The sequence below is a fragment of the Protopterus annectens genome, chromosome 1.part1, assembly GCF_019279795.1.
Source record: "Protopterus annectens isolate FY-2018-M chromosome 1.part1, PAN1.0, whole genome shotgun sequence".
Taxonomy (NCBI): Eukaryota; Metazoa; Chordata; order Ceratodontiformes; family Protopteridae; genus Protopterus; species Protopterus annectens.
This window is the reverse complement of record NC_056726.1, coordinates 1,290,681,257-1,290,698,263: the sequence shown is the minus strand read 5'-3', so window position 1 is coordinate 1,290,698,263 and position 17,007 is coordinate 1,290,681,257. Positions and strand designations below refer to the sequence as shown.

The window sequence follows — 17,007 nt, the reverse complement described above, 5'->3', positions numbered from 1 at the left end:
TTCGAGTGTTCACACTGCTGCAGTCATTACACTTGGGTTATCCTGCCATCAGGCGGTCCCGCAGTCAGCCAGAGTTCCAAAGTCTTGGTCCGGCGTCGGTTGCTGTCGCTTCTTCCCTGACATCAGTGCGCCAGGGGTATACAAGATGCATCAGACGCCATTTTCTTCAGATTTTCTTGCCTCAGATGTCAGGTGCCCCCAAGCAGGTAGGCAATACATATTGCTAATAAAAAATATACATATAAAATAAAACCAATACCTTCAGTTAACAGCAAATACACCACAAATGTTGTATAGGATAGAAAGGTATAGATAAGTCCAGCTAGGACAGAGGGGATGGAGGGAGGGTAACCTGGACTGCAGCAGTGTGAACACTCGAACATCTACATTTACGGTAGGTACAAAACTGTACTATGTTCATCGTGTTACACTGCTGCAGTCATTACACTTGGGTAGAATCCCAAAGCTAAGGTTGGGTGGTTGGGCTACAAAGAGTTAGGACTGGCTATGAGGCCCTGCAGAACTGCAGTGGCAAATCCTGCTCTGGATTTAGAGTAAAGAGGCAAGTGGTAATGCTTGGTAAAGGTGTGCACTGAACTCCAAGGTGCAGCCTCCAAAATTTCCTTGGTAGGTACTCCCCTAAGAAAGGCTGCTGAAGTGGCTGTTGCCCTGGTGGGATGTGGCCTAATGTTATTAGGGACTGATTTTCCATGCTGTGTGTAGCAGTAACGAATACAGTGTCCTATCCATTTGGATATAGTCTGCTTTGAGATAGCCTTGCCCTGTGATCCTGCAGCATATGCTACAAACAGTTGCTCAGTTTTCCTGAAAGCTTTTGTTTTGTCCAAGTAGAAGAGTAGCTGCCTGTGTATGTCCAAAGAGTGTAGAGGTTTCTCCCCTTTATTCTGGGGTTTGGATAAAAAGTTGGCAAATGGATGGTTTGGTTAAGAGCCACACTAGATACCACCTTTGGCATAAAGGTAGGGTTTGTCCTTAAAGAAACTCTGTCCTGATGAAAAATTATGAAAGGTTCCACTGCCATTAATGCCTGTAGCTCTGAGACTCTTCGTGCTGAAGTTACTGGCAGAAGCAGAGCTGTTTTCCATGATAAAATTTTTAAATCGGCTATATTGGCTGGCTCAAAAGGTGGCAGGGTCAGTTTTTCCAAAACAAAATTGAGGTCCCAAGTTGGTGTTGGTGCTCTCCGGGGCGGTCTTATGTTGTTAGCCCCTCTGAGGTACTGCTTTAGCAAGGGATGAGAGAATAAAGGAGCATCTCAGTTAAGTATTGTAAAATCTGAGGAATGTTTGGGACAAGAGGGTCAAGGCTTTGAGCCTGGTTCCAGGCGCAGAATCTCTTCCATTTTTCTGAGTAAGCTTTCCTGGTGCTAGGCCTCCTAGCCTCCAAAATGACATCCATAACAGCTTTAGAGAGAGGTGTTGTCTGTCTGACTAATGAATCTGCCATGCAGCCAGGTTTAGGGTTTTGAGCTGACCGTGCAGAATCTGATTGTTTTGTTGAGTCAGAAGAAGGTGTGGAATTTGAGGCAAAATCCATGGTGGGCCTTGAACTAAGTTCTTTAAGATTGGGTACCAGTGCTGGTGTGGCCAGTCTGCAGCAATCAGGATCATCTGTGGTTTTTCTTGTCTGGCTTTTAGGAGTACCTTTGAAAGGAGAGGCAGTGGTGGAAAGGCATAAACTTTTAGGCTTTTCCAGCTGAACGAAAGTGCATCCACTTTCCATGATTGTGTATGATAAGTCCTTGTGCAGAATGTTTGTAGTTGGCAATTCAGTGGGGAGGCAAAAAGATCCATGTCTGGGCATCCCCATTTTTGTGTTACCATGCTGAAGATTTGTGTATTCAATTTCCATTCATGATGGTCCATGATATTTCTGCTTAGTCTTCCAGAGTATTTTTCTTTCCTGGCAGGAATTGTGCTTGCAGATGAACTTGATACGTTAGAGCTGTGTTCCACAAGGTCATGGCTTGCCTGCATAGGGGATAAGAATGAGTGCCCCCTTGCTTGTTTATGTACCACATTACTGTGGTGTTGTCTGTCTGTAATAATAATTGTCCTGGATGCAGAAGGTCCTTGAAAGCTGTTAGGGCATTTTGAACAGCCAACAGCTCTTTTTGATTGATGTGAAGATGCATTTGGTCTGTGGTCCACTTGCCCTGAATGCATTTTCCTGCCAAGTGTGCTCCCCAGGCGTAATCCGAAGCATCTGTTGTTAGAGCCTGTCTGGCTGTGGGTAGGGTAAAAGGTTGACCCTTGTTTAGGTGACATGCCTGTGCCCACCATTGACACTACTGTTGTAGGCAGGGAATCATTGGTATTACTGCTTCTAAACTGTGAGAGTGTTGAGTCTAAACACTTTTTAGGTACCATTGTAATTTCCTCATATGCAGTCTGGCATATGGTATTAGGAGTATGCAGGACGCCATGAATCCCAGGGCCTGCAGAATTTTTCTTGCAGGGGATGGGACTTTTTTGCTAGTAACTGAAAATATTGAGTTAGTTGAATTTGTGTGTGTGGTGTGAGATAAGCCATCTGGGCCGTTGTATTTAATTAGCTGGCACCCAGGAATATAATCTGTTTTGAGGGCACTAGTTTTGACTTCTTTTCGTTTACTGTGTACCCTAGGGAAATTAGCAACCTTTTTACAAATGCCAGATGCTGTAGAAGAATGTCCTTTGTCTCTGCTTGAATGAGGCAGTCGTCCAGGTATGGATATATTTGAATTCCTTTTTGTCTGCAAAATGCAATTACTGGTGCCAGGCACTTTGTAAAGACCCTGGGCGCAGTAGATAAGCCAAAGGGCAGTGCAGAGAATTGGTAATGCATTGTACCAGCTTTGAATCTGAGGTATATTCTGCAATTTTGTCTGATAGGGTCATGCAGGTATGCCTCTTTGAGGTCCAGAGTAACAAGCCAAGCCTTCTTGCCCAGCATGGCTAGAAGCTGCTGTAATGTCAACATTTTGAATTTCGGAATATGCAGTTAAGTATTTAGAATTGAAAGGTCTAGTATGGGCCTCCAGGCCTTGTCCTTTCTGGGGACCAGGAAGAGTCGAGTAAAATCCTTGTCCCTGTTGTGGTACTTTCTGAATAGCTCTCATGTCCATGAGGGCTGAAATTTGTTTTTGTGCCTCTGCCCATTGATTTTGTGGCAGGTCTGGCATTCCTTTTAGCCTTGGTAAAGTATGAAAGTGGAACCTGTAACCTTGAGACACAATATTCAGAACCCATTTGTCTTGGGTGATTGTTTGCCAGTTTTGAGAAAAAAGTGCTAGTTTTCCCCCTAAGGGAGCTGCCAAAAGGGAAGTGCTTGGCGTACGAAGGGGGAAGTCATTGGGACTGTTTCCTGTAAGGTTGAGACTTGTCCTCACCTCCTTTTGGGGTTGAGGTGCCCCACTTTCACTGTCTGTTAGAGCCTTGGGGTTGAGATGTGCCTCTTAAGCATCTGTATCTGCCTCTCTGTGGTCTGTCTGACACTGGAAAGGACCAATTCTTTGTTGGCCAATTTCTGCTAAATCGAGGTGGCTGTACCTGTAAGAAATCCTTGACTGTTTGCATAGATTTAGTTTTATCCTCCATTTTCTTTAACACCTCTTCTGCCTTAACACCAAACAAGGTATCATGCTGTAAAGGAGCATCCAATAATTTTGCCTTAACATGATCAGGTAAAAACTGTTCTTTTAACCAAGCATGTCTTCGAATCACAGAACCTGTAAATGCGGCTCTACAAGAGGCCTCTAAAGAATCAAAACCACATTGCAGAGTATGTTTTCCCACCTGTTCAACAGCATGCAATAAATCCTGCATTTCTTTACAGTCAGCAGCTTCTGAGCTTGCAAGCATTTTCTGTTTTAACTGAGCCATTAAATATCGTTGGTACTTAAGCATGTGAAACTGGCAATTTAAACCCCTTACAGCTAAAGTTGCAGAAGTGTAAACTTTCTACCCCCATCTATCCAAAGCTCTGGAATCTCTGTCCGAGGGTACTGGATTTTTTTGCAATGGAAGCCTTAACCCCTTTTGGACCCTGGGAAATAGTTTCTGGATCAGCAGAAGGGTTTTTATAAAGAAACTTGTGAGAGTCAGGGACTCTATAATACCTATCTGGTTTGGCTGGTGCAGGGAACAAAGAATCAGGAGATAAGCTGGATTCAGAGAACACATTGTCTACAATATCTAGCACAGGCGGAATAGCCAGGGGCCAGTGCTGATGCAATAAAAGGAAATCCCTGAGCCTTTTCTTGGAATCTGAATAATCCTGACTTTCCCAATGGAAATGCTCCCGCATGGTATGTAAAGTTTCCCCAAAAGAGTAGTCCTCAGGAGGAGAGGCTGAAGGGATAGATTCTTCAGCATCAGAGTCTTCATAGGGGGGTAGAGAGTATCCCTGGTCTGAAGAGGAATCAGACGAAATGGAAACCTGATCAGAGGAATCATAGTCTGTATCCTGCCTAGGCCTTTTCTCAGGAGGGGGATGGGAACCCCTGATTAGAGTAATGAGGTCTTCAGCCATTTTAAGCATCTGTTTCTTAGGTATGGAGGACTGTCCAGGAGAATGCTGTACTTGCTTCTTTGTCTTTAATGGTACTTTTGTCTTGGCTGTTGCTTTAATGGTAAGTTGTGAAGGTCTGAAAACACCCTCAGAAGCCGATGCCTGCTCAGCGGCTCCAGACCCATCTGAGGGATTAGTTTCTGTAGACCCAATACCTTGAGTTTCCAGAGGCCTAGTTGTCTCCACGTGGAAGTCGGAGGCGGCCTGTGGCTCTGAGGTAGCGGATGTCAGGGGCTGCGAAAGCGCCTCACTGAGAACCGGCAACTGGCCTAGAAGAGGTTTCGTTGTCGGTTTTGGACCTCGGATGCCTGTCTTTATCCTTGTCTTTGCGGTTTTTCAGAATTGCGGTTGTCGGTTGATCCAACGGCATAGTATAATTGAACCTTTGGCCAAAGTAGTGCAAAGCAAAATCAAAATGTCGTTTTATAGTGCGTTTGTTAAATCTAGGACAAAACCGACAACTAGTGATGTCGTGATCAGGGCCTAGATATGGAATAAAGTAGGAGTGGAAGTCCTTATGAGGTATTTGTTCCCACAAGAAATACAATTAACTTTTTCTGACTTCAGTCTGAGGCAAGAAAAAAGTTTCGCCAACGGGGTACTTAGCTTTATTGAAGACTTCGGATCTGAAATTCGACTTCGAAAATCTCAGGAGTCAGCCAACCGGCACTTGCGAACTGCTTCGGGCACCGCGCGGCAAGAAAGACTGAAGAAAATGGCGTCGGATGCATCTTGTATACCCCTAGCGCACTGACGTCAGGGAAAAAGCGACAGCAACTGACACTGGACCAAGACTTTGGAACTCTGGCCGACTGCGGGACCGCCTGATGGCAGGATAACCCAAGTGTAATGACTGCAGCAGTGTAACACGATGAATATCTGCAGTGGGGTGAGAGAAGAGGGGAGGCTCTGTGTTATAATGAGCTGAAATGGCTGAGGCATGAATTTTGATGGAGGAAAAGGACAAGTCCTTTTGAAGCATCTCAGTGAAGTATTGCAGAATCTGAGGTAAATTGGGCGCTGCTGCGCTCATCCCTTGAGATTGGTTCCATGCACCAAATCTTTTCCATTTTGCAGCATAAGATTTTCTAGATATCCATCACTGATTTACTCAGGGATGGTAAAGGAGAGATTAGGTAATTAGCTAGGCTGCTAGGTTCAGGGTTTGCAGCTGAGGGTGCAGAATCTGGTTCTCCTGCTGAGACAACAGGGAAGGAGTCTGAGGCAGATGCCATGGGGCCAAGCGTGACACACTATGCAAGAGGGGGTTACCAGTGTTGGCGTGGCCAGTCTGGTGCAATTAAAATCGTCCTTGGCTTTTCCTGTTTGATCTTTATTAGTACTTTGGAGAGCAGAGACAGTGGAGGAAAGGCATAAACTGAAGGACAGAGCATCCATTTTCCAAGCTAGCTTGTGGGGAATCCTTGTGCAAAATTTGTCCAATTGATGGTTCTGAGGGGGGAGCCAAACAGGTCTACATCTATGCTCCCTCATTTGCTTGTCAACATGCTGAAAATCCTTGGTTCCATTTTCCACTCATGTGGGTCCATGAGGTTTCTGCTTAGTCCGTCTGTCAGTGTATTTAGTTTTCCTGGCAGGAATTGAGCTTGTAGATTCACTTGGTAGCTCAAGGCTGTGTTCCACAACACCATGGCTAGTCTGCAGAGGGGGTAAGAATGTGTACCCCCCCCTGCTTGTTTATGTACCACATGACAGTGGTGTTGTCCGTCTTTACCATTAGTTACCTTGGAAGAATGTGGTCCTTAAAGGCTGTCAGAGCATTCTGTACAGCTAACAAAGTTGGCAAAAACTGAGGGTAATGCTACTCAATGCTAGAAGTCTAAATCTCAAAATCTCAAAATGCACTCACTTGAGGCACTCCTTAAAATGGAGAACATCCATATCTGTGCAGTGACTGAGACCTGGTTCAAGGCTCCAGGGAGCACCCTTGTACTACCAGGCTATAACTCATACCACACTTTTCAGCCATGTAACCTGGACCGAAACACCAAAGGCGGAGGTGTGTCCATATTCATTAAGGATATCCACACCTCCAGGCTAGTTGCTAAGCATAATGCATCCGAGGTTATCCAAGTGCAACTAACTCTGGGCAAAACTGCAATCCAAATTGTAGCTTGCTAAAGATCCCCTACCATGCCCCAGGATTCCCACTCCTCTTTTCTTGATGTACTGGAAAATATTAGGGTTCAACCAAACACCCTAATAATGGGCGACTTCAACGACCACACCATTAACTGGGAAAACTACTAGTGTACCAACTCCTTAGCTCAATGCTTTCTGGAATTCATAAACTCCAATGCCCTGGATCAACTTATCCACACCCCCACCAGAGGCAACAATATCCTAGACCTAGTCATTACCAACATGAGTGACCGGTGTTCCACACCTGAAGTCAACTCCTTGTTGATCCGATCCGACCATAAGCTAATCACCCTTGATATCCACATCCCACCCCCACCCCCATTAAGGAAACCATGGTAAAAAGTTTCTCCAAAACAGAACCAAGACGCTATCCTCCAAAAAAAAGGAAGCCAATCTAGTGGTCCCCTGCCATAAACAAACTGTACAACAAAAGGAAGAAACTGTTGCAAGAGAGAGTAAAATCCCATGAGTGGAGGAGCTCCCTGGTCAGCCTCAGTAAGAAGCTGAGATCCCTTATAAAATCCTCCAAAGCTAGCTACAAAAGCAAAATTGCCACTAATTCTAAGGACAACCACAAAGCATTCTAAAGCTATGTCAAGAATCTCAATGGCAACACCCAGATCTGCTCTGAGTTACAGCACAAAGACATGAAAATTACAGAACCAACTGATATTGCCAACATCCTGGCAGACAGGTTCAGTGCTAACTTTACCCCCTCCCTCACCCCCTAAAGGGCCTATATCTACACAGGAAGAATGCAGAGTCCCTGTAATCACAACTACGCAGGTAAAAGCTGCACTCTCTAAAGCCAAAAACACAGCATCCATGGGACCAGACAACATCCAAGGCTGCGTTTTACATGAACTTCAGAACGAACTGGCTCCCCACTTAAGCACCATGTTCAATAATAGCCTCGCATCAGGCTTTGTGCCCACTGAATGGTGGACAGCAACAATTATCCCACTCCACAAAGGGGGAGCCACCACTGATCCTGGGAACTATTGACCTATTAGCCTGATGAGCCTGGTCTGCAAAGCCATGGAACGTATCATCATGGAACTCATAAACAAAGACAGTGGTAACCTCCAAACTCTGGATCCCACCCAGTTAGGGTTTGTGAAAGGCAGATCATGCCTCCTGAACTTGATTGACTTCTTTGAGGCAGTCACCAAAGCCGTAGATGAGGGTAAGGTGGTTCACACAGCCTACCTTGACCTTGCCAAGGCTTTAGACACCATTCCCCATTCTGGAATTATAGCTAAACTCACTAAACTATGTATAAATCCCTATGTCACAAGATGGGTTGCCAACTGGCTCACTGACGGAACCCACACTGTAAAAGTTGCAGACTCCAAATCTGACCTCAAAAGAGTGACAAGTGGAGTACCACAGGGTTCCGTCCTGGGACCTCTCCTGTTTGGTATCTACTTCTCTGAAGTACAGGCTAACACAGATTTCCTCTGGATAACGAAGTTCACAGATGACTGCAAACTAGGAGCCATAGTCAAGTCCCCAAATGATGTGGATATCCTACTGAAGGGTCTCACTGAGACACATGCCTGGTGTCCGAGCCATGGCCTCAAGCTCAATGCCAAAAAGTGCAGTCTCATCCCCTTTGGTAAAAACTCTGTACCCATGAACTACCACATAGGCAGCAATCTACTTAACACAGAATGTGTGATAAGAGACCTTGGGACCCAGGTGGACAGTAGTCTCTCCTTTGATAGTCACATCACCACAGCAGTCATAAAGTCCTTCTACGTGGTACACCTCATCATAAAAGGGTTCTCATCCAGGAAGAGAGGTCATTGTTCCCCTCTACTCGACACTCATTAGACCCATTTATAGAGAGCAACGCGCCCCTTTTGGAATGTACCTCACAAGACATCTGCAGCTGTAAAGACCACAGAAGTACCTCACAAAGACGATTACAGCCCTCAAACAAATGCCCTACACTGACCTACTCAAAAAACTCCAGCTTTAGTCCGTAGCATATCGCCTACTCCGAGGTGATCTCTGCCTAACATATACAGCTATGTCAAACCCAGAGCTGTTGGACATGCTACACCTAAAGAAATCCCAATCCCTCTGAGCTACACGCTCTAGGGACCTAAACCTCGTCACCACAATAAACATGACATGCTGGAGGGATAGATTCATGTCCCAGGGACTTCCCATACTCTGGAACAGGCTACCCATCTATGTCAAGCAAATTTCTTCATTAGCAGTCTTCAAGAAAAATCTTGATGAGTGGATGGGAAATAGGAAATACACCCTGGGGATCACTTCTGTCTCTCTGCCTGACAGTGGCACAGGAAAATAACTTTCTTGGGTGGCGTAAGCCAGGGAACCTTGTTAGCTAGGTTTACGTAAGCCCTTGGGCAGATAGCCTAGTACCTACCTATGAACATTTCTTTTTGATTAATGTGCAGATGCAAATTGACTTGGTTTCCATTTGCCCTGAATGCACTTCCCTGCCAGGTGAGCCCCCCATGCATAGTCTGATGTGTCTGTTAAGGTTTGGGTGGCAGGGGGTAGTGTGAATGGTAGTCCCTTGTTCTGGTGGCAGGCCTCTGCCCACCAAAGGAACTATAGGCGTAGGCAAGGTATGATAGGAATCATTGCTTCTAGATCCTGAGAATGTTGGCACCATAGGCTTTTGAGATACCATTGTAGTTTCCTCATATGCAGCCTTGTATATGGAATTAGAAGAATGCAGGAGGCCATGAACCCCAAGGCTTGCAGTATTTTTCCTTGCAGATAGCTGGGTTTTTGTGTCCACTTGTTTGAAGTAGGTTGTCAAATAAATCCGTTTATCTGGCGTGAGGAAAGCCATCTGGGAAGCTGTATTCAAGCTTTCTCCCAGGAATATAATTTGTTGACAGGATACCAGGTGTGATTTCTTTTCATTTATGGTGTACCCAGACAAGTCAGTACCCTTTGAACAAAAGCCAGATGATCCAAAAGCATGTCCTGGCTTTCTGCCTGAATTAGACAATCGTTTAGGTAAGGGTATATTTGAATATCTCTTTGCCTGCAAAATGCAATGACTGGAGCTAGGCACTTTGTGAATACCCTGGGTGCAGTAGATAAGCCAAAGGGCAGTGCAGAGAACTGACAGTGCATGTAGCTTGCTTTGAAGCGTAGGTATCTTATTGCAAGACTCCTTGATAGGGATGTGCAGGTATGCTTCTTTTAAGTCTAGTGTTGCCAACCAGGCAATCTTTGCCTAGCATAGGATGCAGCTGGTGATGAGTCAGCATCTTGAATTCTGGAATCACCAGAAAGGTGTTTAGAGTAGAAAGGTCCAGGATAGGATGCCAAGAATTTTCTTTTCTGGGTACCAGGAAAAGTCTCTAATAGAAACCTTGTCCCCTTTCCCTCTTAAGAATGGGGGCTATTAAGTTGGTACCAGAAGAGGAAGAGTACCTAATTTTGGGCCTCTGCCCGCTGATTTTGGGGTAGATCTGGCCACCAGCTTGGTGTTGGTAATGTGTGGAAGTGAAATCTGTATCCTTGGGACACTATATTTAAAACCCATTTGTCCTGGGTAATGAGTTAGCAGTTTTTTGCCTGCAGACCAGTCTTTCCACCTAAAGGAGCATTCAGTTGGGAAGTGCTTGAAGTTTTAAAAGCAAGTCATTGAGACAGTTTTCCATAGGGGGGAGTCTTACTACTCCCAGATTTGGATACAGAAACCCCTCACTGCTTTGTCTTGCGTGTCCCCCTGGGACTGAAACCTGGGGCTTCTGCTGCGTCTGGGTTTGGGTTGAAAAGACCTGGAAGGGGCTGGAAAGGACCAACTCTTAGAGGACCAATGCCTACTAAATCTTGGAGGCTGAACTTGTAAGAAATCTTAGTCTGCATAGATTTAGCTTTATCTTCCACCTCCTTAAGAACATCCTCAGCTTTGTTGCCATGTTTGGCAGTCCTGATTTAAGGGAGCATCCGACAGCTTAGCTTTAACATGATCAGGCAAAGATTGCTCCTTAAGCCAAGCATGCCTTCGGAGCACAGACCCAGTAACAGCAGCCCTGCAAGAGGCCTCTAATGAATCAAATCCACACTGCAAAGTATGTTTTCCAACCTGTTCAGCAGAATGCATCAAATCCTGTAATTATTTGTTTTCAGCACAGTCAGGAATCAACATCATTTTCTGTTTAAGCAATCCAATAACATGTTGTTGATACTTTAACATATGAAACTGGCAGTTTAAAGCCCTAATGGCCAAGGTTGCAGAAGTGTAAACCTGCTTACCCCCATCTATCCAGCGCCCTGGAGTCCCTATTAGATGGGGTAGGATTTTTAGCAGTAGAAGCCTTAATGCCCAAGGGTCCCTGAGAAACCGTGTCTGGATCCGCAATAGGATTTTATTGTGTAAATCAGGAACCCTGTAATATCTGTCACGTTTTCGGGGAGCAGGAGGCAAAGAATCAGGGGCCAAACTAGATTCCAAAAAGGCACGATCAACAATGTCTAGTACAGAAGGTATTGCTAAAGGCCTATGCTGAGGCAGGAGTAAGAAATCCCTAAGCCTGTTTTTTGAATCAGAAAAATCCTGGCTTTCCCAGTGGAAATGCTCCCTAAGAGTATGTAAGGTTTCACCAAAAGAAAAATCCTCTGGAGGGGAAGCAGAGGGAATAGAGTCCTCTGCATCAGAATCCTCATAAGTAGATAAGGGTAAATCCAGATCATCAGAAGAATCAGAAAAATCAGAATCCTGGTCAGAAGATTCATACACAACTTCAGTCCTAGGTCTCTTAGAAGGAGGTGGTTGGCTTCCCCTGATTAGAGTTATAAGATCTTCAGCCAGTCGTATCATTTGTTTTTTAGGCATAGAGGCCTGAGCATGCAGTCTGGGCATTGTTTTTTTGTCTTTTTAGGCATGGTTCGAGGTTTAGGCTTAAATGAAGGAGGAGGCATTGGTTTAATTTGCAAGTCAGTAGGCCTGAATACACCCTCAGAAGCCGGTGCCTGCACAGCGGCTCCGGACCTATCCAAGGTAGAGACATCCGTAGGTTCCAAAGTTGAAGCATCTCGCGGCATACCAGACCCTGAATGGATCTCAGCAGAGGCCTGTGAATCAGAAGTAGTGCATATCGGGTCTGCGAAAGTGCCTCACTGATTGCCAGCGAACTGGCGACTGGCTTAGGAGAAGTGTTGTCGGCAGCTTTGGACCTAGGCAGCCTGTCTGTCTTTATCTTTGCATTTTTTCAGAATACCGGTAGTTGGATGGCTAACCGACATTTCTGGATATTTGAACCGAGAACCAAACTATTTAGAGGCAAAAATATTCAGACGATGGATAGTGCACTAATTAAATAAGGCACAAAACCGACAGCAAGGCATGTTGTTGGTCAGGGCCTAGGCAAGGAATACAGTACAAATGAAAATCTTTGTAAGGTATTTGCTTTCCACAAGTAATGCAATTATTAACTTTTACAGACATCGGTAAGGAGCAAGAAAAAGTTTCCCCAATGGGGTACTTAGCTTTAGTTGAAGACTTCGGTTCTGAAACTTGAAAACGAAAATTTCAGGAGTCGGCCAACTGGCACTTGTGAACTGCTTCTGCTTCGGGCACCGCACAGCAAGAAAGACTGATGTAATGGTGTCGGCTGCATGTTTTATACCCCTGACGACCTGACATCATGGAAGAAGGGACAGCAACCACACAGGACCCAAGATTTTGTTAATCAGGCTGACTGAGGGCTACTGCAAACAGATAACCCAAATGTAATGACTGCAACAGTGAAACACGAAGAACATTTCAGCTCACTACAAACATTTATATCACTTATGGGCTGTGCGGTGGTTGTTTATGCTTGACTCATGTTTTCACACATCCAGGAATCCAATACTTAACAGCTTTAGGCACCTAAACTAATGAGATTAAACCTTTAGTCCTGGGTTTGATTGCCACAATTTAAAGTTGAAAACTGTGCAAATCTGAGCAAGTCACTTAACCAAACAGCATTCCTGGGTCTCTCCTGAAAAGGCACACATGACAGGTGGGATAACCCAGCTGTGAAAAAGATCCATAAATACCATGTCTGATAATAAGGACAATGATATCGACCATGACAACTTGTAATGCAGAGTGTTAAATGCTCTGCATAACTTTCTGATGGAGTTGGCTCTACTCTTTTGTAACTTCTCATAGTATTGTTTTTCAATCATTTTACCTCTGTATGTTACTATCATATTTCAGACAGCGTGTGTTAATCTCCCCACACACACTTCTGCTTTGCTGGCATATGGTACTTTTATATAGATGGAACTAACCTTTAGTTTGTTTTGACTATGTGAGTTGTATAGTCTTTACTGCATATATATAGGGGAACAGTATTTTGCCTCACAACTCCTTTGGTTGGGTTCTTAGCTGGCATGCCTTGTATGTAAGACTTGCACATCCATCCTGTGTTTTTGTAAATTTTTTGCTGGTACTCTTGATTCCTCCTACATCACAAAAGGTGTGTTGCAGGCAGACGTCTTGCACTGCATTTTCTGATTTTCTGAAGGAGTATACGAGATACAGAAGAAAGGCTTACCAATCTACTTCTGTTTCCTACTTGTCTAGTAAATCCCATAGATGGCACTATTTATGGATTCATTAAAGGAGTTAATAGGACTTTACCACATTGGATGGATAGATGGACTGCATGTAAAAAAACATAATTTACTTTTACTTAAATATATTTTTCTGTTAGGAGAAAAGCAGCACTGTTGCTAAACAAGAGCTAAACCAGCTTACCCAAGTAATAAATGCTAAACCAGCAAAAAATAAACACAAGCAAGCAAAAAATGTTTATGACCTTCAGTTAGGTGATAATATCTACACTGCTACAGATTATGCTACAGATTATGCACATTAAACATTCAAAACAAAAATGGAGAAAAAGTTTACCAGTTAACGAACAAACCGCTTTTGTAATGGGCAAGAAAGCTATTTTCAATCCAGCTAGACATCCTGAGATGGAGCAGAATGCTCCATGCACTGTTTTCACAATGGTCGGGTGGGTCCAATATTCACAGTAGATTCTAAGTGAACTGGGCAGATTATGAAGCTCAGTAAGAATCTATGTCACAATGTGACAGAAAAATGTTACAGGAATCTTATTCAAATAAATGATCACTTTTGACAGACAGTGTCAGATTGCTGTAAAATCTTACCATGCTGCATGAGATATTTATCAGACTACTGTTTAACTACTTCAAGTTGTCTCGTAGCCAGTAACAAGCTACTACATGCACAATATATCACAAAAAGAATTGCAAAACCTGGTGCATATCTCATATTAGTGTTAATAACCTGTACTCCAAAATAAATGCATTGGTCTTCTGCTTACAGTAGTTGTGACATACCTTGTAGTATTTTCTGTTTCACGCTCATCTTTGGTGTTGCACAATACCATTTCATTCAAAAGTGGTTGGGTCTTGTATGCTGCAGTATCCAACACGTTCACCAAGATTCGGTTGAAAAAGTCAGGATCAGACAGCAAACTGATAACAGGTTCCAAAACTAAAATATTAAAAGAATAAAAAACTCAAATTCTGTACTTAACGATGCCTCATCTTTCACTTTACAAGTAGTGAAACAGAAGCCAAATGAAGTGGAAATCATTTCCAAGCAGAAAGTGAGGCATGCAGGCTGCTGCTTCTGTGTAACTAGTATCCCACTACACTGCTCTGCAATGCAATTCATTGCAATTTGCATTCTGACTTTATAGTTACACAGGTATATAACCTGCAGAAAAATAAACAAGCATCATTTAGAAGTATGCAAAACAAAGTGTTTTCTGAAACTTGCATGGTAATTACAGGTACTGCACTTCTGTTATTAGAGTCAGCCTTCCATTCATCCATATTAAAAATATTACAATACTGCAGGTAAGGCAGTCACAAACACAAAAGTAATTTGCATTTTAATCTATTTCAGCAATCACATTTGCACTAGGCATCACTTAAGACTATGATGCAACTATAAACATATCTTACCAGACAAGTTGCAAATGCATGTTTCCAAAGTGAAGCCACTACTTGATACGTAAAAAGGTAAATAAACAAAATATGATCATGTATTAAAATAGTTTTAGCTGCAGATCTTCATCCTGAAGAGAGTTCCCCTTATATGGGATACTCATCAACTTCATATTCTGCCCAGAATGTTAAAGAATGTACAAAAACTGCACCTACTTGTACCATAGAGTATGGGCCATGCCAGCAGCATCTGCTCATCAATAAAAGAGCACAATCTATGCAAAATTGTCCAGTTATGGACCTCCACAGAACCAAAAACACATCAGAAATTCAACATTTCAGTAAATGCACATTATTTTGTTCCATGTCGCTAACACAGAATAATAAAGATCAAAAGAGCAGCCACATTCAAAATGACAGTGTTAATCAATTGATTTCTACCTGCTTTCATGTTACAAAGTCTGAGCCCTTGACTACACACCAGATGACCCAGATTCAGTTAATATGTGCAGAAGATTAGCTGGCTGAGGAAAACTAGACTATGCAATGACACAGAACCCATTTAGGCAGAGGATGTTGACTGAGTCCTACTGCAAAGTGCTTTACCCAATGAGGGACCTGAATTGCAGAATCTGCAGCCAAGAACTATAAGGAACACAACTCCACAGTGTGTGTAAAAGGACTTAAGCTGTAATGCAAGGTACTATGAAATGTGTACTCACATTCAGTGCAGAACAGATTCCACTGCACCATATCTTCACCTTGAAAAGGAAACACAAAAAGGACCTTCTATCTGCAAAAATCGATACCAGTGATTTGAAACTCTTCCTCAATCTCCCATTGTCAAAGAATGCTGGTAGATCAGGAGGAACATATATGCCAAATTAAGGGAGTGCCTTAACTGTTAGGGCAGATGTTAAAAAGAAAAACTAAATAAAATCTGTCCTACTCCTAAAATCCATCTGCAAGTTCAGCAGAAGAGATTTGGCAAGTATCCCAACATTAGGATAATTTTAATGTAACAGCACTTCTAAAGTATAGCTGAGCAAAAATAGATTCCTAAGTACTTTGCAAGACAATAATTGCAGGAAGGAAATATGTTGAAAACAGAATGCTATTTGAACTAGCTGCTATAAAGGAGGTTCTGCTCCTACAATACAAGCAGAAATGGTTAACATATATAGAGATAATCTGAATGAGTTTGACAAATTCTGATACATTCTCCCAAACTGAACTAGAGGTAGCAACTCAAGTATCAGCCATATTTAAAAGGTCAGTGACACTTGTGATGCCAGAAAGCAATGCAATTCTCTAACCACTTGGAAACTTAGCTTACCAGTTTTCATGTTTTAAAAGAAAATGGATTTTGCACCATCTTAAACCCAAGCCAGATAGAGAGCTACCAACAGCACTGTTCAAATGGACCACGAGTGTGTTTTAAAGTTGTACACCAACTGATTGGGGTCTATATCATGCCCACGTCATTCATTCACTCACTCTTCATCCTCCATTTTATTAGCTGTCCTGGAACTCTTATAATGTACAAAGTGTGGATGCTTAATGTTCTTTACTCTATGTGGTAAGCAACCTGATATTGAATTCAAAATGTAGCTTTATTATACTGGCATTTTACTATAAGGGATTACAAATATAATACACCAACAAGACTCATCCTGCATCTCATGCTTTCATCAGTCTTGATTTACCAGTTGTGTGACTCTAAGCAAGTCACTTAAGCAGACAGTGCCTTGAAATTCAATCCTGTAAACAGACTTGCACCAAGTAATGGTATCTAACTGACAAAGTATACATCTATTACTTATTTATAATACAATACAAATGTATGCATGTGTTGATATATATATATATATATATATATATATATATATATGCCTCTTGCTGACCCTACTGGACCGTAATTTGGAGGACTGGATGGGAAGCCACAAATCCAGCTCAGATGTTTTATCTGTTTCCATCTTGGAAAGGGGCAGTAGTTGTTGATTAGTTCTGCTTAATATCTTGATATTCTTGGGAACAGGCATTGTACTTGGTCCGGCTTGTAAAGACTCTAGGGTCATTAGCTTGGTAACCTCCCATGATCCTCCCCTCTCTACCCCTCTACATCTCTCACCCTCTACATCTCTATACATACAGTGGATATAAAAGGTGTACAAACCCCTGTTAAAATGCCAGGATTTTGTGATATAAAAAAATGAGACCACAATAAATCATTTCAAAACTTTTCCTACCTTTAATGTGACTTATAATCTGTACAATTCAACTGAAAAACAAATC

At 42.9% G+C, this 17,007-nt stretch overlaps 1 protein-coding gene across 1 annotated transcript in view; it reads right to left on the bottom strand.

Moving 5' to 3' along the window:
- Positions 1–14,254, bottom strand: part of LOC122813722 — a gene marked incomplete at both ends in the record, with an annotated part of 144,985 nt that extends 130,731 nt beyond the window's left edge. The window contains 1 exon segment of the mRNA XM_044086192.1: positions 14,098–14,254. Coding sequence (XP_043942127.1) covers positions 14,098–14,147 — 50 coding nt within the window.
- Positions 14,255–17,007: the final 2,753 nt, after the last annotated feature.